A 19,529-nucleotide genomic window follows, 5' to 3' on the forward strand; every position below is an offset into this window, starting at 1 on the left:
TGCAACGCTCACAAGTATCAACATACACTGGTCCAGACAAGGAGACACACAGACAAACATACAATAAAACATTTACATCACATGTTTTAAGCGTACTACTTTGTTTAGCGTAGCGTGTGTTTGTTTGGTTTCATTGTTTACATCGTCAGTCGGCGGCAGTCGCAACGCCACAATGCCGACGATCAAACTGGCGGCGATCAAAATGGCGGCCATAAATCCGGATTATCCGAAAAATCGGCTTATCCGAAAGAGGCTTCCCCCCTTCCATTTCGGATAATCGGGGTTTTACTGTATTTTAGAAAACCTACAAAACATGAAAACCACACGTTGACACGTACCTATGGACGGTAATACTAGAAACGCCTGAACCGGTGTTGTGTTATTTGGCGTCCCTGCCGTCAAAAGCTGGTGCTTTTGTTTACAAACACTGGTCTCTCGTGAACTGCGCATGCTCAAACCAGCAAGCGTAGACCTGTACAGTCTCACAAAGCATTTTAACCGTAATTAAGAGTTGCTGGAAGGCTGAATCAGACATACACTACCACCATCCTCGCTGTTTCTAGACCGACGCTCGATCTGTACGAGTTGTATTTGTATGTACAGAGTGTCGTTCTAGAAACAGCGAGGATGGTGGTACTGTATGTCTGATTCAGCTTTCCAGCAACTCTTAATGTGTTAAAAAGCTTTGTGAGACTGTACAGGTCTGAGCATTCACAGCTCACGAGAGACCATTACGTGTTGACGATGGGACACCAAATAACACAACACCGGGTGCCGTCAATACAATGACATGCTCACAAACAAATATGGAATATTAAATTTGAGGCAGTGAATAATAATTTTGGGGGCAAAGTTAAATGATTTTTCTCTTTGATATATTGATTTTTGAGGAACAAAAAAATAACCTAGTGTTTTAATGTTGATGATCTAAGTATGAAATCTCTTCACCGAAGATATTTCATACCCCAGTGTTTTTCATCAGACCACACATGCGCAGTAGGGAGACAAAGTTTTTTTTTCTGAGAGGCGGAAAAAAGTAGCGATTATCGCTAGTTTGGTTACAAAAGTAACGAAGATACCGATATATATTTAAATAGGTAGCGGATGGCCGATAACCTGATTTTGTTATCAGTGATAAAGTATCGCGATAACTTATCGCGATATCGCCCAGCTATGACTACTACTACTACTACTACTACTACTACTGCTACTACTACTACTACTACTACTACTACTACTAATAATAATAATAATAATAATAATAATAATAATAATAATAATGCCTTTCCAGGTACCATCGCAACAAGACTCACTCCACCGAGACTCACACGTGTGTGTATTGCCCCAAGACGTACTCGTGGAAGGGAGAACTGCGCACACACATCCTACGCGCACACAGGGACGCACATCAGAAGTTAGAGGAGCTGCACATGGAGACCAAGCACGAACAGGTTGGAACACGTTTTTGTGGTTGTGATTTTTTTGTTTTGTTTTGTTTTTTGTTTTTTTGTCGATTTTTCTTGATTTTTTTCTTTTTCTTCTTCTTTTTCTTCTTTTTTCTTCCTCTTCCTCCTTCTCTTCTTCTCCTCCTCCACTTCTTCTTTTCTCCTTCTCCTCCTCCTCCTCCTATAAGCTTCCCTCTGTTGGCCAATGTCCTCAATAACCTCTATAAGAACATTTGCCGGATTTAGCAAACATAGTAGTATCATTTCCTGGCAGTTCTGTGGCTGTTTTTGCTTTTTAATTCCGTAAATACAGATCCACTTTTCTCCACTTTGCACTTATTGTAGCTTCTCTTCCTTTCATCCACTTCAAGCTCTGTCTTTCCTCTTTCTATCCACACTATTCACATCCTCCTGCCTCTATCCAATCTTCTGTTACTCCCAGTTTCATCACAGACTTGCCAGATGTTGTAGAAAGTGGTACGGTAACACCTTGACTATCAGGCTCGGGGTATTTGGAAGCCCAACTACCCGGCGAAAATCTTGCCGGTCTGAGATTGAAAAACATTGAATTACAAATGTCTCACTGCTCTAAAATCTGAAACACCTACAGCGGGCTTCCCCACCTCCAGAGTCGGGCCGCCCTGTGTCCAGTGGAGCCATTAGCCACGCAGGGTTGTGCAATGTTGTCAGTAGTCCAGTCGCGGCTTGAACCAAGACCAAGATCATGCTGGTTGGTGCTTGAAAAGAAAGGGGTCACCATAGTTTTAGCAGTACCATCATCCTTAACCCAGTAGCTGCGGGGATCCCGTTTCTTAACCCGTCCGCTACGATTGGCATGGATTTGACTTTTGCTGGTAGCCTGGTAACATTATAGTCCCATGTCTTTCTCTGCCTCTGTGGTGAATAGTGGAGTGTTTCCCATGTGGTATTGGTGTGCTGGATATCCCTTCACTGGTAGCCTGGTAACACACACTCCCAGGTCTTTCTCTGCCTCTGTGGTGAATAGTGGAGTGTTTCCCATGTGGTATTGGTGTGCTGGATATCCCTTCACTGGTAGCCTGGTAACACACACTCCCAGGTCTTTCTCTGCCTCTGTGGTGAATAGTGGAGTGTTTCCCATGTGGTATTGGTGTGCTGGATATCCCTTCACTGGTAGCCTGGTAACATACACTCCCAAGTCTTTCTCTACCTCTGTGGTGGATAATGGAGTGTTTCCCATGTGGTATTAGTATGCTGGATATCCCTTCACTGGTAGCCTGGTAACATACACTCCCAAGTCTTTCTCTACCTCTGTGGTGGATAGTGGAGTGTTTCCCATGTGGTATTAGTATGCTGGATATCCCTTCACTGGTAGCCTGGTAACATACACTCCCAAGTCTTTCTCTACCTCTGTGGTGGATAGTGGAGTGTTTCCCATGTGGTATTGGTGTGCTGGCTATCCCTTCACTGGTAGCCTGGTAACACACACTCCCAGGTCTTTCTCTGCCTCTGTGGTGAAAAGTGGAGTGTTTCCCATGTGGTATTAGTATGCTGGATATCCCTTCACTGGTAGCCTGGTAACATACACTCCCAGGTCTTTCTCTGCCTCTGTGGTGGATAGTGGAGTGTTTCCCATGTGGTATTGGTGTGCTGGATATCCCTTCACTGATAGCCTGGTAACATACACTCCCAGGTCTTTCTCTGCCTCTGTGGTGGATAGTGGAGTGTTTCCCATGTGGTATTGGTGTGCTGGATATCCCTTCACTGATAGCCTGGTAACATACACTCCCAGGTCTTTCTCTGCCTCTGTGGTGGATAGTGGAGTGTTTCCCATGTGGTATTGGTGTGCTGGATATCCCTTCACTGGTAGCCTGGTAACATACACTCCCAGGTCTTTCTCTGCCTCTGTGGTGGATAGTGGAGTGTTTCCCATGTGGTATTAGTATGCTGGATATCCCTTCACTGGTAGCCTGGTAACATACACTCCCTGGTCTTTCTCTGCCTCTGTGGTGAATAGTGGGGTGTTTCCCATGTGGTATTGGTATGCTGGATTTCCCCTCCCTAGGTGCAGGACTTTACATTTTTCTTCATTGTAATTGTAGCAGCCACTTGTTGCTCCACTCCTGTAGCTTGGTGATGTCTTCTGGTAGGAAATCTGCAGTCAAGGGGTTAAGGCAATCTTAAACCAGCCAGATTTTGTAAGGACATCGTGGTACTATGGTTGGTCGGTATTGAAAGACACTCCCTTCTCACATCAGCTATTTCTAAAGGTCAAAGAGGGGTCAGTCGGGTTCTAATGAGTGTTTCTTCAGGTTCACGGTACAGAGGAAGGGTCACACTACCGCCAGGGTCATAAAACAACAACTGGAAATGCCTACAACTCCTACGAAAGCCTTGTCAAATGTGCGTTTCATAGGTTCACGGTACAGAGGAAGGGTCACACTACCGCCAGGGTCATAAAACAACAACTGGAAATGCCTACAACTCTTACGAAAGCCTTGTCAAATGTGTGTTTCATAGGTTCACGGTACAGAGGAAGGGTCACACTACCGCCAGGGTCATAAAACAACAACTGGAAATGCCTACAACTCCTACGAAAGCCTTGTCAAATGTGTGTTTCATAGGTTCACGGTACAGAGGAAGGGTCACACTACCACCAGGGTCATAAAACAACAACTGGAAATGCCTACAACTCCTACGAAAGCCTTATCAAATGTGTGTTCTTGGGGGATGAAATGTCTTATAATACAACACTATATATGAAGTACCTTGTGCACATACAACACACTATCATGTTGCTTTTTTTTTAATACAGGTAACTTTCGATTTACGTGAGTATTGTGTCTTTGAAGAGGTCGCGTAAATCAAAAACAATGTAAATCAAACAGGAGGTAGGTTTGTACCTTTATTGCCTACTGTATCATTCTGACTCCTCTCTCTCTCATGGTTCCTCCTCTGGCTGCCCTTCCCCTCATGGTAGCACAGCAGCGAGGGTGTTGTTGTTGTTGAGTAGCGTGGCAACGTGGGTACTGTATTGTTCAATTGGCACGCAGGAAGAACTGAGCTCAGCTGTGTGGCCGCGGCGCCATGTGAGTCCAGTTGCATGAGACATCTGGTGGCCACTCCATAAAATATTGCGTATAAGTGAAAAAACGTGTAAATTAAACATTTATTTGGATTTTGGACCCCACGTTATTTAAAAAACGCGTAATCCAAACTCACGTAAATTGAGAGTTACCTGTATTTGAATTAAGTGCCAACCGCCATCTTGACCTAACGGGATATATCAGAGAGGAAAAGAGGGAGAGAAGAAGCTTTGTTTCTGTATGTGCCAATTAATAATAATCCTTGATAATTCAACCAATCACAGCGCTGTGTTCTGTAGTGGAGGGGAGAGGCGGAAGAATATGAATCAGCCTCAGGATGGCGGGTGGGTGCGCCGGGTGCTATGTCGACACTTTGCCTGCGCTGGAAGATATTACATTATAGTCCATTGACTCTAACTTGAGCCCTGTGGCTTGGGCCGGGGAAGCCGCCATTCTTTACAGATCTAGCGATGACCTGTGCATGGTGATCTGTCTCACTGTTAGTCTGTACGTTATCTATTTATGGATTATATATATAGTCATAATACGACTGCATGGTGTTATGAAAGGCTTGGGATTAGAGGGAAAGACAACGACTGAGTTGCGCACAAGGGCTCAAGTTAAAATCGATAGACTATAGTGATCAAGAATCAGTTTCTGCATAACCACAGTGCTCCACCTAAGGTTACTGAGTGTCCAGCTTCCATACAGGTGGGCAGGTTTTGAGGTGCAGCTTAGTCTATAGCAAGTGGGGGGAGTTTAGGTGGGGGCGAGGCCCTCCCTGTGAGGGGTGAGGGGTTATGGTCAGGTGAGGTGAAGGTAAGCAAGGGTACAGGTGGTGCATCTGCTATATCTGCCCGTGGCGGCGCTGCTCATCTCCGATCCGATGGCCCTTTGAGCCTGTGGTGGGTAAGAACCAGTCACCCCGGGACACTGGCCAGTGTGATATCCAGGATTACCATAGTTTACCTTCCCCAGGTGCCCCCAGGTACCCACTTATTGACCAGCCTAGAGTGGTAGGCAGGCATGCTGACCAATATATATGTATATATATACAGTACCCTCTCGAGTTTCGTGATCCTCGAGTTTAGCGCTTAGTCCTAAATTCTTACCATCATGACTTTCGCGCATTACCGCCACGAGTTTCGTGCTCCTTTGACATGTACAGGTCACGTCTACCTACCGTCAGCGTCATGTGTGCTGCCTGAAAAGGCGGTGTCCAACCATTGGGGCTATGGGCAACCGGAGTTGCCCGTATGCCCAACCCGGAGCGAGTTGTTGGTTGTCCGTATGAATGGAAAATGGTTGTGAGTACGAGTGTGGGTACGTGGGTACCTCATGGCTGCATGTAAACAAACAGACGACGGCAGTGGCTGAGGAGTGAGGAGCAGTGGAAGATGGCCCACCAGTAGACTCGTAAAATGGACTGGCAGAGCTGCTTTGCTTACTACTTGATTAACAAGATAAGAGAACACCCCGTGCTGGGGAACCACAGTCCAAAAATCTTTTTTCTCGAGTCTATGGAAATTGTAGATCTCCCAGTGATGTTTTCCTCTTCTTCTTCTTCTTCTGACCTGTAATGCATGGCAGCGACGGTGAAAAGTAACAGTGGAAAATAGGAAAAGGGCATAGAAAACCAAAATCAGGGAAAGAAAAGAACAGAAAACACCAAAGTTCAGGGTGAAGTGTATTAGTGCACACTGTGAAGTAAATAAGGGCCGCTTTCACAGTCACTGTTTGTTTTGATCGTTACCAATGGCGGCGATTGACGCTATGGTGTAGTGGCGGCTGCATAGAAAGCGACAGGTGTTGAGAGTGTGTGGTAAGGTGCGGGACGAGGCTAACCCCGCAGCCGCCACGAGGTGCCGTTGTAAAGGCAATACCTCCGACACCATCACATCACATCACTACCCATCGGCCAGTTTCACGTGGAAATACTTTAGCAGCGATCGCCGCCATTGCTAACGATCAATACAAACAAAATGACTCTGAAAGCGGCCCTAAGTGCATGTTGTGAAGTATAAAAGTGTGGAGAAGGAGGACCTAAGAAGCGATACAAAGCATTACAGGTCAAAAGAAGAAGAAGGTCCACTATACACTGGCCGGTGTTGCAAGAAATATCTTCCCGCTGAAATTTGTCATTCTGCTGTCCACCACACATGCGTGCTGTGGGAATACACAGCATTAAAAGTGTTAATTTGCCTGGATTTGTTCTTTTTTGTCCGCTTGTGGTCTTTGTGAGCGGTGAGGGAAATATGGAAGCAGCAAGCAAGTTGAACCTCTCTGCGAGCTAGTTTGCGATTGCGGCGACAGTTTACGTTCACTAGGCATTGAAAAGTCAATCATGATGTTAGTGATTTGATGTTATATAACAGAAAGAGTTAGCAGATTATACCATAACACACAGAAAACTACCAGAAGCTATAGGTTTGTCCAACTGTCCCACGGGTGACCGCGAGTAACCACCCTTACATTAGCAGACGACACCACGTGGATCACAAGCGTGTATTCAGAACTGCCTGCCAATTGTAAGGCAGCCGCCTTCAACTGCGGCTTCAGAACAACTTGGTCTCACTTCACATTTTCTGCCTATTACCAAGGTACATATTTTGAGATAACAATTAAGAGAGTAAAGTAAAAAAAAATTGTGATAACAAGGGAGTCAAGTCGAAAAAAAAAGTATTTTTTTCCACGGGCCAGAACCAATAAGCGCTTTTTCATGTATTTCAATACTAAGAGTTTAGCGATCCTCGAGTTTAGTGCCATACTTTCGGAATGAAGCAAGCACGAAACTCGAGAGGGTACTGTGTATATATATATATATATATATATATATATATATATATATATATATATATATATATATATATATATATATATATATATATATATATATATATATATTTTTTTTTTTTTTTTTTCCGTAAACAGATTACGTACAGACTAACAGTGAGACAGATCTCCACGCGCAGGTCATCGCTAGATGTGTAAACAATGAGGGGTTCCCCGGGCCAAGCCACAGGGCTCAAATTAGAGTCGATCGACTATAGTTATGTATACTATATAATGACGGGAAATGCGCACACTGCACTGAATTGCTCCAGCATTCAGCAGTTCGAAGTGGAACGAGAGACCGTAATTTTTCCGATTTCCAAAGGATCCAGTTATTATCTAGTGTCTTGTCTCTTTTTATTGATATTTTGTTGTAGACAAAAAACTGTGGTCATTACGTGGCAATTACGCGAGATCAAACTTCGTTGATTTAAAAAAAAGTTAAAAGTACAGCACTGTCTCCAGGATTGTGAGTTTCAAGTTTGCGATTCACCGAGTTTGCGATAGGGACCAAAAAAATTAGATTTTTATCGAAAACTGAAATTGCAATATGACCCAAAAGGAAAAGGAAAAGGCTGCTAAAACCATTTTTTTCACACATTGTTGTGGTCCTTGACTCCCATTCTCGCTCTTACCCACCCCTGGGCCTTTCCATTGGCCGCAGGAAGCAAGGTGAGTGGGATTCGGGCAGCCAGGCGCATGTGTGCGAGCAGCCCCAACCGCGCGCTGGGTTTGAGCAGCTGACAGGCGGCTGGTGATGGTGATGTTGAGTGTTGGCGGCGTGGCATTTACATCAGCACGACCTGAACGGTATTTTTATCGGGGCCCGTGTGTGTGTGTGTGTGTGTGTGTGTGTGTGTGTGGCAGTAGTTATTTTGGGTTTGGGTTCTCAGTTTGCCAATTTTTATTTACCACATGTTGCACAGGACACTTTTCTTTTCTTCCATCTCTTCTTTTTAAACGCCACGCCGCTGACACTCAACATCACCATCACCATCATCAGCCGCCCGTCAGCTGCTCAAGCCCAGCGTGTGGTCAGGGATCCCACTCACAATGCTTCCCGCAGCCAATGGAAAGGCCCAGGGGGTGGGTAAAAGCAAGAATGGGAGTCAAGGACCACAACAAGGTGTGAAAAAACCCAGTTTTAGCAGCCTTTTCTTTTCCTTTCGGGACATATCGCAATATCAGTTTTCAATAGAAATCAAATTTTGGGGGCCCGGATGGTTGGCCAAGCGAAAGATGTTGACGGTTTTCAGTTTTCCCCATAAGAATAATGGTTCAAAGTTTGCGATTTCAACGTTTGCGACCTGCAGTGTTGACCTATTTATCGCAAACTTGGAGACAGTACTGTATAACAGTAAAAGAAGCTTTTAATACGTCTTTAACCCTGTATTAAATAAACTTACAGCCTGCAGGAAGTATTAGAGAAGTAGGCCGCAGGAGATGAAACCCGACATTCTACATAATTTATATTATCGTGATATAACTACATAGGCTCCGACAATGGGATAAACAATAGGGTGAGGTGGACATAACTCGTACGCAGTCATGAGACGTACAAAGGCCATTTTGTCGAAGCAAAACATCGAGGAAAGTCTCACTTCTTACAGAAGAAAGAAAATGGGACACCAACAGCTGATGCAGCCATCTTGTGCCGCAAGCCTCACGCCTGAAAATGCTAGGCGAGTTTTTTATTTTTCGAGTTGTCTGATGCAATTTTCTCGCCTCATAGTATAGTGCAGTGTTTCTTAAAGTGTGGTCCGCGGACCCCCAGGGGTCCGTGGAATGTTCCAAGGGGTCCGCAGGATAATTTTTAATATCGATTTCAGTCAAATTTTCGGCCAAAACGTCATAAACTCCTATTTTTGTAGCACCAAATCCTGATGGCTATTTACAGTGGCTAAGTCACATTGGGATGGAAGTAATTTAAGTAATGCCGCCTTCCTCCCTTGGGGTGAAATCCTCAACGAAATTCCGAAAAAGACACACACAAAAAAACAACTTTATAGAAGGCAGTGGTGTTTATGATTTGGCAACATTGTACTGACTGATGCCCGGTGGTGCGGCCGCCCGCCACATATCAGTTGACGTTAGGCTGCTGTGAGGAACACACGGCAGTTGCTTGTGCTCCTCTTTGTAGGTAAGAAAATCATCTGGATGTTTATGACAGTTGTAATTTCAGTTGTAATTTCAGTATATTATGACGAGGAAGCGTTGCTGTTAAGTTCATGAAAAATTGTATGCAAAATTATCAATGTTGTGGAAATTATGTTAAGCAAAATATAAACATTTATTTTGAAGATAAGCCAGTAATAAATAATTCAGTTGTAATTTCAGTATATTATGACCTGCAAACACTTTCAAACTCAAGAGGAAAATTATAATAATAAAGGGTCCGCTACATGAGTAATTTTAATAAAAGGGGTCCGCTGCACAAAAAAGTTTAAGAAACACTGGTATAGTGTATGGTGATTGTGAATATGCCTTAACTTTGCTGGTTAAGGTTTCCATGGTGAATATAATCATATTGAAAAGATATTTGCATGGAAAGATATTGTTGTGCTGAGTTTTTGTGTTCGTGGGGATCCCGTAAAAAAACATGTGGGTAGTTGAGCTGTGGACGCAAAATGTTTTTGTAAAGCCTGGTTACAATTGACAAGCATAGAAAACCACCTAAAAATTACAAGTTAAAACACTGTCATGACTTGCAGAATTGGAAGTCCAAACAATCTAAACTGATACCTCAAAGGAAGCCCACAGCCTAAGGATCACTTTAGGCATTTGGGTTTGAGTCTTGGTGCAAAGCCAGATTTTTAAGAAATTTATTTATAAAATTGTACGGACCGTGAACACCTCGTGTATGAGCCGTGACCCCCTGGTCACAGGCCGTACAGCAATTGAAAAAAATAAATAAAACCTTCCTATGGAGAAAAAATATTCTCTGGGGAAGCTCAACAGATACTCAAAGAGGAAGCCCATTTCCTGAGGAGTATTATGCACTCTTTGTCTTTGCCTGTCAGGGCAAATACAGATTTTTAATTAATATTTTCCCACTAGTAGTACAGGTTGTGTCCACCTCACCCTACATCTATTATATGACTAGAGGCAGAAACTTTTTTTATCTTCTTTTCCTAGGTGAGGTGTTTCACCATCAACTCCCCTAAAGTAAGGCATATACATTAGGAAATTATGTTTGTGTTAAAGGATTTAGTTATATTTATTTTCCATATGCATTATGCAGTCTCCTGCATGAGTGATGTCCTGCCATTATGATTATAAGAGCTAAGTGTAATAGTGCTGAGTTGTAGTTTTCAATCTCCTTGGTAACAGAAAACATTTAATAAAAAAAAACATGAATTTGTGAAAACTGGTAGTTTCCGATTGCTAATTATTTGATGCCCACTTACTCAGATGTTCCTTATTTTACTGTAGTACATTGTAAAAATGGCCAATTGCTTTTCATCAGTTTTTATTCCCTTGTTCCCTGCAGTAAACGTACCTGAGAATGACTTTTAATATGAAGTTGTCGGTACAATACATTTATATGTATGATACATCAGTCTTAATTAAACACTTAAATGTGCTTATGCTTTACCATAATTTGATAATGACCTTGAAAGTTTTATGACACACTTGCCATATTTTCAGTGTTACTACCAAATACAGTAACACATAAATTAGCCCAAATGTATGTCACAGAGGCCTCAGAATTACCCTAAAAACTCTGCGCTTCTCTCGCCTCCAACCACCCAGCATTTTGAGCCGGGCTAAGCCTCCAGTGTTTCAAGGTCCTAAATACACCCCTGATTCTCATCACGTGTCCAAGCCATCTCAGTGCACCACGGTTCACCCACTCCACCACTCCACACTCCACTCCTTTCACTGTCACACCCATACCAAACCTCTCATACAGGCTTTCTCCATCCCATCCTGACACACCACATGCACCTCATAAAACTCACTTCCACTGCATGTATTCTCGATTGCTGTGCTGCAGTCATGTCCACGTCTCTGATACATATGACAGAGTTGGCAGGATAACACTGTTCCTTATTCCCCTCTTTACCTCCATGCTCACACTTCTTCCTTTCATAACAAAGCACCCACCACCTGTCTGCCCTTCACTACTCTTTCCTGCACCTCACCTTCCATGCTTACATAAAACTCTCCCTAAATATTTAAACTCGGTCTCTTCCTCCATTCTCTCCCCTAACTTCATCTTATACAGTGGAGACTCAATACTCAAACTTAATTCGTTCCAAGTGGCTGTTCGAGTATCAAAAAGTTTGACTACCGATACCCATAAATCAGGTAATTCGTTCTAACCTTAGTAAAACCTTTAAGTTTACAAAAATTTCAATGTAAATTTTTTTATAATTTTGATTTGTACTTACCGTAAGTGAAGGCTGGTGATGGATAACGTAGAAGAGGAGGGGAGAAGGGTGGGGAGGAGGAGGGAGGTTATTCGTCAGAGGACGAGTCACCGTCTGGTAACTCGTCTCCTGGTGTGATTCCTGTGAACCCACTAGTGGAGGGCTGTGGCTCACTAACACTTGCACTCTCACTAGATCCCTTTTTCAACAAGAATCTGTCTAATATGATCTGCCTTTGCCTTTTTTTCAAAATGTCTCAAATGCTGCATCAAATTTTCATCAAACTGGTTTATGTTTCTGTGTGCAGCAGCAATATCAGGGTGGCACCTCTCCAAAAAGTTTCCCAACTCTGTCCACTGATGCAAATATTTCTTGATCTCTGCAGTGGAGACTCTTTCCTTGCTGTTCCCCTCCTCCTCCCCTGAAGACAGCTCCTCAGTTACCTCCTGCAGCTGTTCCTGGTGAAGTTGACGCAGCTCGTCAGTGGTGAGGTCTTCAGAGTGTGCTTGCACCATCTCCTCCACATCATCACTGTCCACCTCAATGCCTATGGCCCTCCCCAGAGACACAATGTCCTCCACCACAGCAGACTCCTGGACTGAAGGCTTGAATCCCTCAAAATCCTTGGCTGTCACACAGGTCAGCCACAGATTTTTCCAGGCAGACTACAAGGACCTCACAGAAACTTGACCCCAGGCTTTATCTATAAGCCTTAGGCAGTGGAGGATATTGAAGTGATTCTTCCAAAACTCCCTCAGAGTGAGCTCTGTTTCAGAAGTCACCTCAAAGCACCTCTCAAAAAGTGCTTTTGTGTACAGCTTCTTAAAGCTGGCGATGACATTCTGGTCCATGGGTTGGATCAGTGGCGTGGTGTTGGGGGGAGGAACATCACTTCGATGAATTTATACCCCTTACCCAATTCTTCTTCCACGCCTGGAGGGTGTGCAGGGGCATTGTCCATCAACAGGAGGCCCTTGAGTGGTAGATTCTTCTCTATTAGGTATGTCTTCACTGCAGGTGCAAACACCTCCACAAACCACTCTGTGAAGAACTGCCTGGTTGTCCAGGCTTTCTTGTTTGCCCTCCACATCACACTGAGTTTGCTCTTTTGCACACCGTTCTTCTTGAGTGGCCTGGGGTTTTCCGAATGGTACACCAGCAGCGGTTTAATTTTGCAGTCGCCGCTAGCATTGGCGCACAGAAGCAGGGTTAGCCTGTCTTTCACGGTCTTGTGTCCTGGCAAACACTTCTCTTCCTTTGTTATATAGGTCCTGTTTGGTAGTTTTTTCCAAAACAGGCCTATCTCATCACAATTAAAGACCTGTTGTGGGCTTAAGCGCTCCTTATCCACAAATTTCTTAAATTCAGGCACAAACTTCTCGGCGGCAACTTTGTCAGCACTTGCGGCCTCGCCGTGCCTCACAGCAAAATGAATTCCAGTTCTCTTCTTGAAATACCCAAACCACCCCTTACTAGCTTCAAAATCTTCACTGGAGTCAGAGGTAGTATCACAAATAAGATCACCATGGAGCCGCCTAGCCTTCGCACAAGTTATGCACTCTGACATAGAATCACCAGCCATCTGCCTTTCGTTTATCCACACCATCAACAATTTTTCCATTTCTTCCACTGCCGCAGGTCGCTTAAGTTGCTTTTTCACACCCATCGCCACATCAGCTCCCTTAATGGCCTCCTTGTTCTTCAGTATGGTGGCTACTGTAGATTTCGCCATACAATACTCAGCTGCAGGATCGGTGATTCTTGCTCCTGACTCGTGTTTATCAATAATCTCCTTTTTCCGTTCAATGGTCGTCACTACATTCTTCCTTTTAAGCTTATTTTCACCACTAATAAGCCTCTTTGGTGCCATTGTAAGTTTATAAATGACAAACCACAGACAGAACGCAGGAGAATGTTGTTGTTCTCACGACCGTGGCGGGACAACTGGCGGCGGCGGGGAGGGAGAGACCAGGAGCCTTTGTTTACAACCACATGTGCGGACATTCGAGTACCAGATATTTTTTCGAGTACCAAGTCGAACTTTTGCGTTCAAGTATCAAAAAGTTCAACTTCCAAGACGTTCGAGTATTGAGTCTTTCACTGTATTTCATTTTGCTCTCTGGTCCAACTCTGTACAGCTTTGCAAAATCAATGACCTGTTCTCTCGCCCTCTCAAATACCATAACCTTACTCTTTCCAGCATTCACTCTCAGCTTTCTCCTCCTACACACCCTGTCAAACTCATCCACTATCCTCTGCAGCATCCCCTCATTCTCTGCCAACAACACCATCATCTGCCACCAATGACTCCTCCGTACCTCTCACTTTCAGCCTTGGACCAAGCTCCCCCACTCTGGCTTTCATTTCTCTCATACAACCGTCCATGTACACATTAAACAGCCATGGTGACATCACACACCCCTGTTTCACACTCACACCAACACCGAAACTCTCACTCAACTCACCCTTCACGCGTATAGAGGCACTCACATCCATATAGAAGGATCTGATTCCCTCCACCAAATGCCCTCCCACACCATATATCCATAGAACATCCCACAACCCCTTCCTGTCAACCCTGTCATATGTCTTTTCCAGATCCATGAAAGCAGCAAACAGCTTCCTATCCTTCTCTAGGTATTTTTCAACTAACATTTTGAGTGCAAACATTTGGTCTGCACAACCCCTCCCTTTCCTAAAAAACCCTTGCTCATCTACACTTTTCTCAGTTATTTTCTTCATTCTCTCCTTTAAAAACCTTCCATACACTTTTCCTGCCACACTGAGTAGACTTATTCCCCGGTAACTATTGCAATCACCTCTGCTTCCTGTCCCTTTGTACAGCGGCACAACAATAGCCTTTCTCCAATCCTCTGGCACTTCACCCTGTTCCCATGTTATGCCATCAGCTCCAGGGGCCTTTCCTACTGTTAACTTCTTCATTGCCTCCTCTATCTCACCTCTCTCCACCCTCCCCTGTGGATCTGGCCGCCCTACACTGATCTTGGTTCCTACACTGGTCACTTCTGCTCTCCCTCCCACACTCTCATTCATTACAGTTTCAAAGTGCTGCTTCAACACCTCCCTTATCTCTTCATTCCCTCTCACAAGCAACCATTTCTCCTCTTCATGCTACAAAGGTCACTCTTTCCTCCCCCATTTCTCTTTTCACCTTTTCAGAAAAGATTTTTGTGTCAGTATTTCGCTGGTATTTCCTGACCCAAATCCTCACCCACTCTCTTACTAACCAGCCTCTTTACCAGCACCCTACTCTCCCTGCACTTGAATGGCATTAACCGTGTAGCAGCGACGGGCCAAATTTGTGGCTTTACCGTGTAGCAGTGACGGGCCAAATTTTATTTATTTTTATTTATTTATTTTTTATTTATTTATTTTTTTTTTTTTTTTTTACATTGTGGCCTATTGCGCCGGTAGGCTTCTTCCCAGTGGATCCTGATGGTCAGCCCAAGGCATCTTTTCGGTGGGGCCTGATGGTCGGCCCAGCCCGTTCTGGCGCAGGCGAGTGTTTATAGTGGCGCCATCTTGCATTGGCTCATGCTGCCCTCCCGGAGCTCATCTTTAATCCTTGAATCTAGAGTCCAGGTTGATGGGCGGTCTTCTGGACAGCATGTGGGTAGTTTTAAGCCACTCGGCAGCGGCTGAAAAATCCCAGCTCGGTGGCACCGGGCGGGATTGAACTCGTGTCGTCCTGAACACGGCACCGTCATGCTATCCATTCAGCCACCGCCTCCCCGCCATACCGTGTATCAGCGATGGGCCAAATTTGTGGCTTTACCGTGTAGCAGCGACGGGCCAAATTTGTGGCTTTACCGTGTAGCAGCGACGGGCCAAATTTGTGGCTTTACCGTAGCAGCGATAAATTTGTGGCTTTACCGTAGCAGCAGCGATGGGCCAAATTTGTGGCTTTACCGTGTAGCAGTGACGGCCAAATTTGTGGCTTTACCGTGTAGCAGCGACGGGCCAAATTTGTGGCTTTACCGTGTAGCAGTGATGGCCAAATTTGTGGCTTTACCATGTAGCAGTGATGGGCCAAATTTGTGGCTTCACCGTGTAGCAGCGACAGGCCAAATTTGTGGCTTTACCGTGTAGCAGTGATGGGCCAAATTTGTGGCTTTACCGTGTAGCAGCGACGGGCCAAATTTGTGGCTTTACCGTGTAGCAGTGATGGGCCAAATTTGTGGCTTTACCGTGTAGCAGCGACGGGCCAAATTTGTGGCTTTACCGTGTAGCAACGACGGGCCAAGTTTGTGCCATGATATGAACCCAAAAAAACAGATGATACATAAACTGATCACAAATGCTTTGATATATATTATAAAATGGTTCGTGTGAGTGATGATTTTTTCTCATTTTTCTCGCTTAGAGGGACCATTAAGAAACATGATCCCTGCTGCTAATGGGTTAAGAAAGAGATTAGCCACAGAACTGTTCATGAGTACCAATACCACATTTAGACGATACAGAACGCCCAACCTCGAGGAAGCTGATTTAGTGAGAGAGGACATGTGAAGTTTCCAGTAAAGATTTTGAGTTAACCCGGTAGCAGTGGGGATCATGTTTCTTAATGGTCCCTCTAAGCGAGAAAAATGAAAAAAAATCATCACTCACACAAACCATTTTATAATATATATCAAAGCATTTGTGATCAGTTTATGCATCATCTATTTTGGGGGGTTTAAATCATGGCACAAATTTGGCTTGTCGCTGCTACACGGTAAAGCCACAAATTTGGTCCATCACTGCTACGCGGTAAAGCCACAAATTTGGCCCGTCGCTGCTACACGGTAAAGCCACAAATTTGGCCCGTCACTGCTACATGGTAAAGCCACAAATTTGGCCCGTCGCTGCTACACGGTAAAGCCACAAATTTGGCCCATCACTGCTACACGGTAAAGCCACAAATTTGGCCCATCACTGCTACACGGTAAAGCCACAAATTTGGCCCGTCGCTGCTACACGGTAAAGCCACACATTTGGCCTGTCGCTGCTACTGGGTTAAGGATAGACCAAGGATGTTTAGTGGTGAAGAATAGGGGATAGGTGTTTGGAAGATTGTGTCGACTTGATAGGTGGAGAAATTTAGACAATGTGGCATAAGTACAATTCCCAATTTCATGTGTTTACTGTCATCAGGTAAAGGAGACAGTTTTTCTTTCGCTCATAAAAATCCTCCTCCTCCTTCCTGTAAAACTAATACAATATTTCCCATTACAGAAACAGCAAGAAGAGGAGGAAGGGCAGCAACAAATACCTCCTCCTCCTCCTCCTCCCCCACCTCCCTTCCTCTGCAACCCTCCAAGCCAAGAGGAGGAGGAGGAGGAGCGGGAGGAAGAGGTCATAAGTAATGTGATAAGTTCAGAAATATATCTTGTTCCAAACTTGTCCGTTCCGCTGCATGAAGAACAGGTCAGTACGAGTTAGAGGAGGAGGAGGAGGAGGAGGAGGAGGAGGAGGAAGGGAAGAACACTGGGAAAGGACAGGAAGAAAATAGAGGAGGAGAAGAAGGGAGGAAGGAAGAAGGAAGAGAGAGGAGGAAGAGAAGGAGAGCAAGAGGAGATGGAAGAAGAAATCATAATAAATCTCTCTCTCTCTCTCTCTCTCTCTCTCTCTCTCTCTCTCTCTCTCTCTCTCTCTCTCTCTCTCTCGCTTACTTATGTTCCTCTTCTCCTCCTCCTCCTCCTCTTCTCCTCTTCTCAATGTTACTTCTACTACTACTACTACTACTACTACTGGAGAGAGAGAGAGAGAGAGGGGGGGGGGTTATGTAGGGGATGTCTTCCTCCCCTCCTCCTCCTTCTATACAATTGTCTATTTAATTGATTCTCAAATGTGTGTGTGTGTGTGTGTGTGTGTGTGTGTGTGTGAAAAATTTATTATTATTGTTATTCTTGATGAGAGAGAGAGAGAGAGAGAGAGAGAGAGAGAGAGAGAGAGAGAGAGTTTTGTACAATGTAAATGAATTTGTTTCTTATGTCCGTGTTTTGATTCAACCTCCGTCACACTCTCACCACCACCGCTGCCACAACACTGATGCTGCCTCTGCGACAACACCACCCCACTGCTACTATTACTACTACTACTACTGCTACGTACTACTGCTACTACTACTACTACCACTATCACCACACTATTAAAGAACCATGTCTGGGTGTAAATTTTGAGGATTTTTTAAAATTATCGAAAAAATAGCAAGCTTAACCTGTAGAGCATAGCATGACCTATGTAGTAGAAAAGTTTATTTTAGTGATATCTGAAAGGAACAAGAAGGTTACAGCAAGACTTAAAGCCCCGCTGTGTGGCGTCACAGACCGACGCGGCGCTCCACGGAAGATGGTGCTGCGACTGGTATTCATGGATTCGTAAATTTCATTTTGGAGATTTTGTCACTTGCCATCCCTGGTCAGGCACACAGCAGTGGCTACTCAAGAGTTAACATAATCATGCATTGCCTTGGCCATAACTCCAAGCTACGAGACTGAGTAGAACCAGACCGGCACACAACACCCTAGACTAAGAGGAGCACTGAGGAGAGGGACGATGGGTGTCCAACTGGAGCATTCTAGGTGAAATCTGGCAGCAGTGAGGAAGAGGGCACCCTCAGACGCCCTCGCCCTTGAGTGAATAATAGGTGTTTGAAAGGGGAATGCGATGCCTCGCCTTCTTCTCTAGTAAGTAGAAATCATAGACAGTGATGTTAAAAAATTTCACGGCAATCAAAGAAATGCAAGAGGACATGGAAGAAAATCTTGGAGAGCGGACGTCTCAAAAAAGCGTTTTCTTGATTTAAAACTATCTCTGCCCACACCATAAGCGTGACAATTGTTTAGCGTCATTTGGAAGAATACTAAAAGGGCTGCTTTTTCCTGAGGGAATTATTTTTTAAATAATCAAAACAAAAGGGAGAAAATCATTGAGTAAATATATTAGTTTTGGGAGGAAGCGAAACACTATGAAACAATTTCCTCAGTAACGTTTGTCTGTAGATAGACAGGGAGATGGAGAGATAGGTATATAGATAAGCTTTAGAAGGAAGGTTTTAAAATCTGTTCACTGAAAATTACAGTGAATATAGTCACAATTTTACAGTTTTTTGTAAAAAGATAATTTATCAGAAGTATTATGAACCATATACCTGGATATTTGCATATTATTATAGCCAGCGCTTACCAAACACAGCAGCATCTCAAAGCCGTACGTCACTTCCTAATAATGGTACTCAGGAGGCCCCTTGAATCACCCACCAACCTGCTGTGTGTGTTCCTCACCCCTCGACCCCAACGTCCACTACTAACCAAGGTTTGCAAATTAAAGGTGTTACAATCAAAATGTTTTTATTATTAATGTAATAAAGTGTTGATCTTGTTATTGCTGTGAGAGAGAGAGAGAGAGAGAGAGAGAGAGAGAGAGAGAGAGCAGAACATTACCCACATGTTGCCTGGATCTTTAGTCAACCCTAACTTTAATGACATTGTTCAAGTGGAGCACCGGGGGGCAGCATAGACCAGGCAAGAGGCACGTACACATCACGGCAGCCACTATAAACAAAATTCACCTGCACCACTAACGGGCTGGGGCCGACCAGGAGGAGGGAAAAAAAAATAAAAAAAACATAGATAGTGACTACTGTGGAGTTAAGGGACTTTGGTATAATGACAAAATTCATTTATGATACGTCCTACACCAGAATCAAGTTACTGTTTAATGAATTAAGTAAAAAAAAATATCAACACCTTAAAACCTTAAAAAAGATCTGGGGCTCAAGCCCTAAAAGCCATCCTCCCCTGCTGCCTATG

The 19,529-nt window shown here is 44.2% G+C and overlaps 1 protein-coding gene across 3 annotated transcripts in view; it reads left to right on the plus strand.

Moving 5' to 3' along the window:
• The window catches only part of LOC126995113 (zinc finger protein 236-like), a 37,460-nt gene extending 19,857 nt beyond the window's left edge, over positions 1–17,603 (plus strand). For all 3 annotated transcript variants that reach the window (XM_050854393.1, XM_050854392.1, XM_050854391.1), the window contains 2 exons: positions 1,292–1,451; positions 16,951–17,603. In XM_050854393.1, coding sequence (XP_050710350.1) covers positions 1,292–1,451; positions 16,951–17,157 — 367 coding nt within the window. In that variant the 3' untranslated portion in view covers positions 17,158–17,603. The remainder of the gene's footprint in view (positions 1–1,291; positions 1,452–16,950) is intronic.
• The last annotated feature ends 1,926 nt before the right edge of the window (positions 17,604–19,529 follow it).

The sequence above is a fragment of the Eriocheir sinensis genome, unplaced genomic scaffold (assembly GCF_024679095.1).
Source record: "Eriocheir sinensis breed Jianghai 21 unplaced genomic scaffold, ASM2467909v1 Scaffold989, whole genome shotgun sequence".
Taxonomy (NCBI): domain Eukaryota; kingdom Metazoa; phylum Arthropoda; class Malacostraca; order Decapoda; family Varunidae; genus Eriocheir; species Eriocheir sinensis.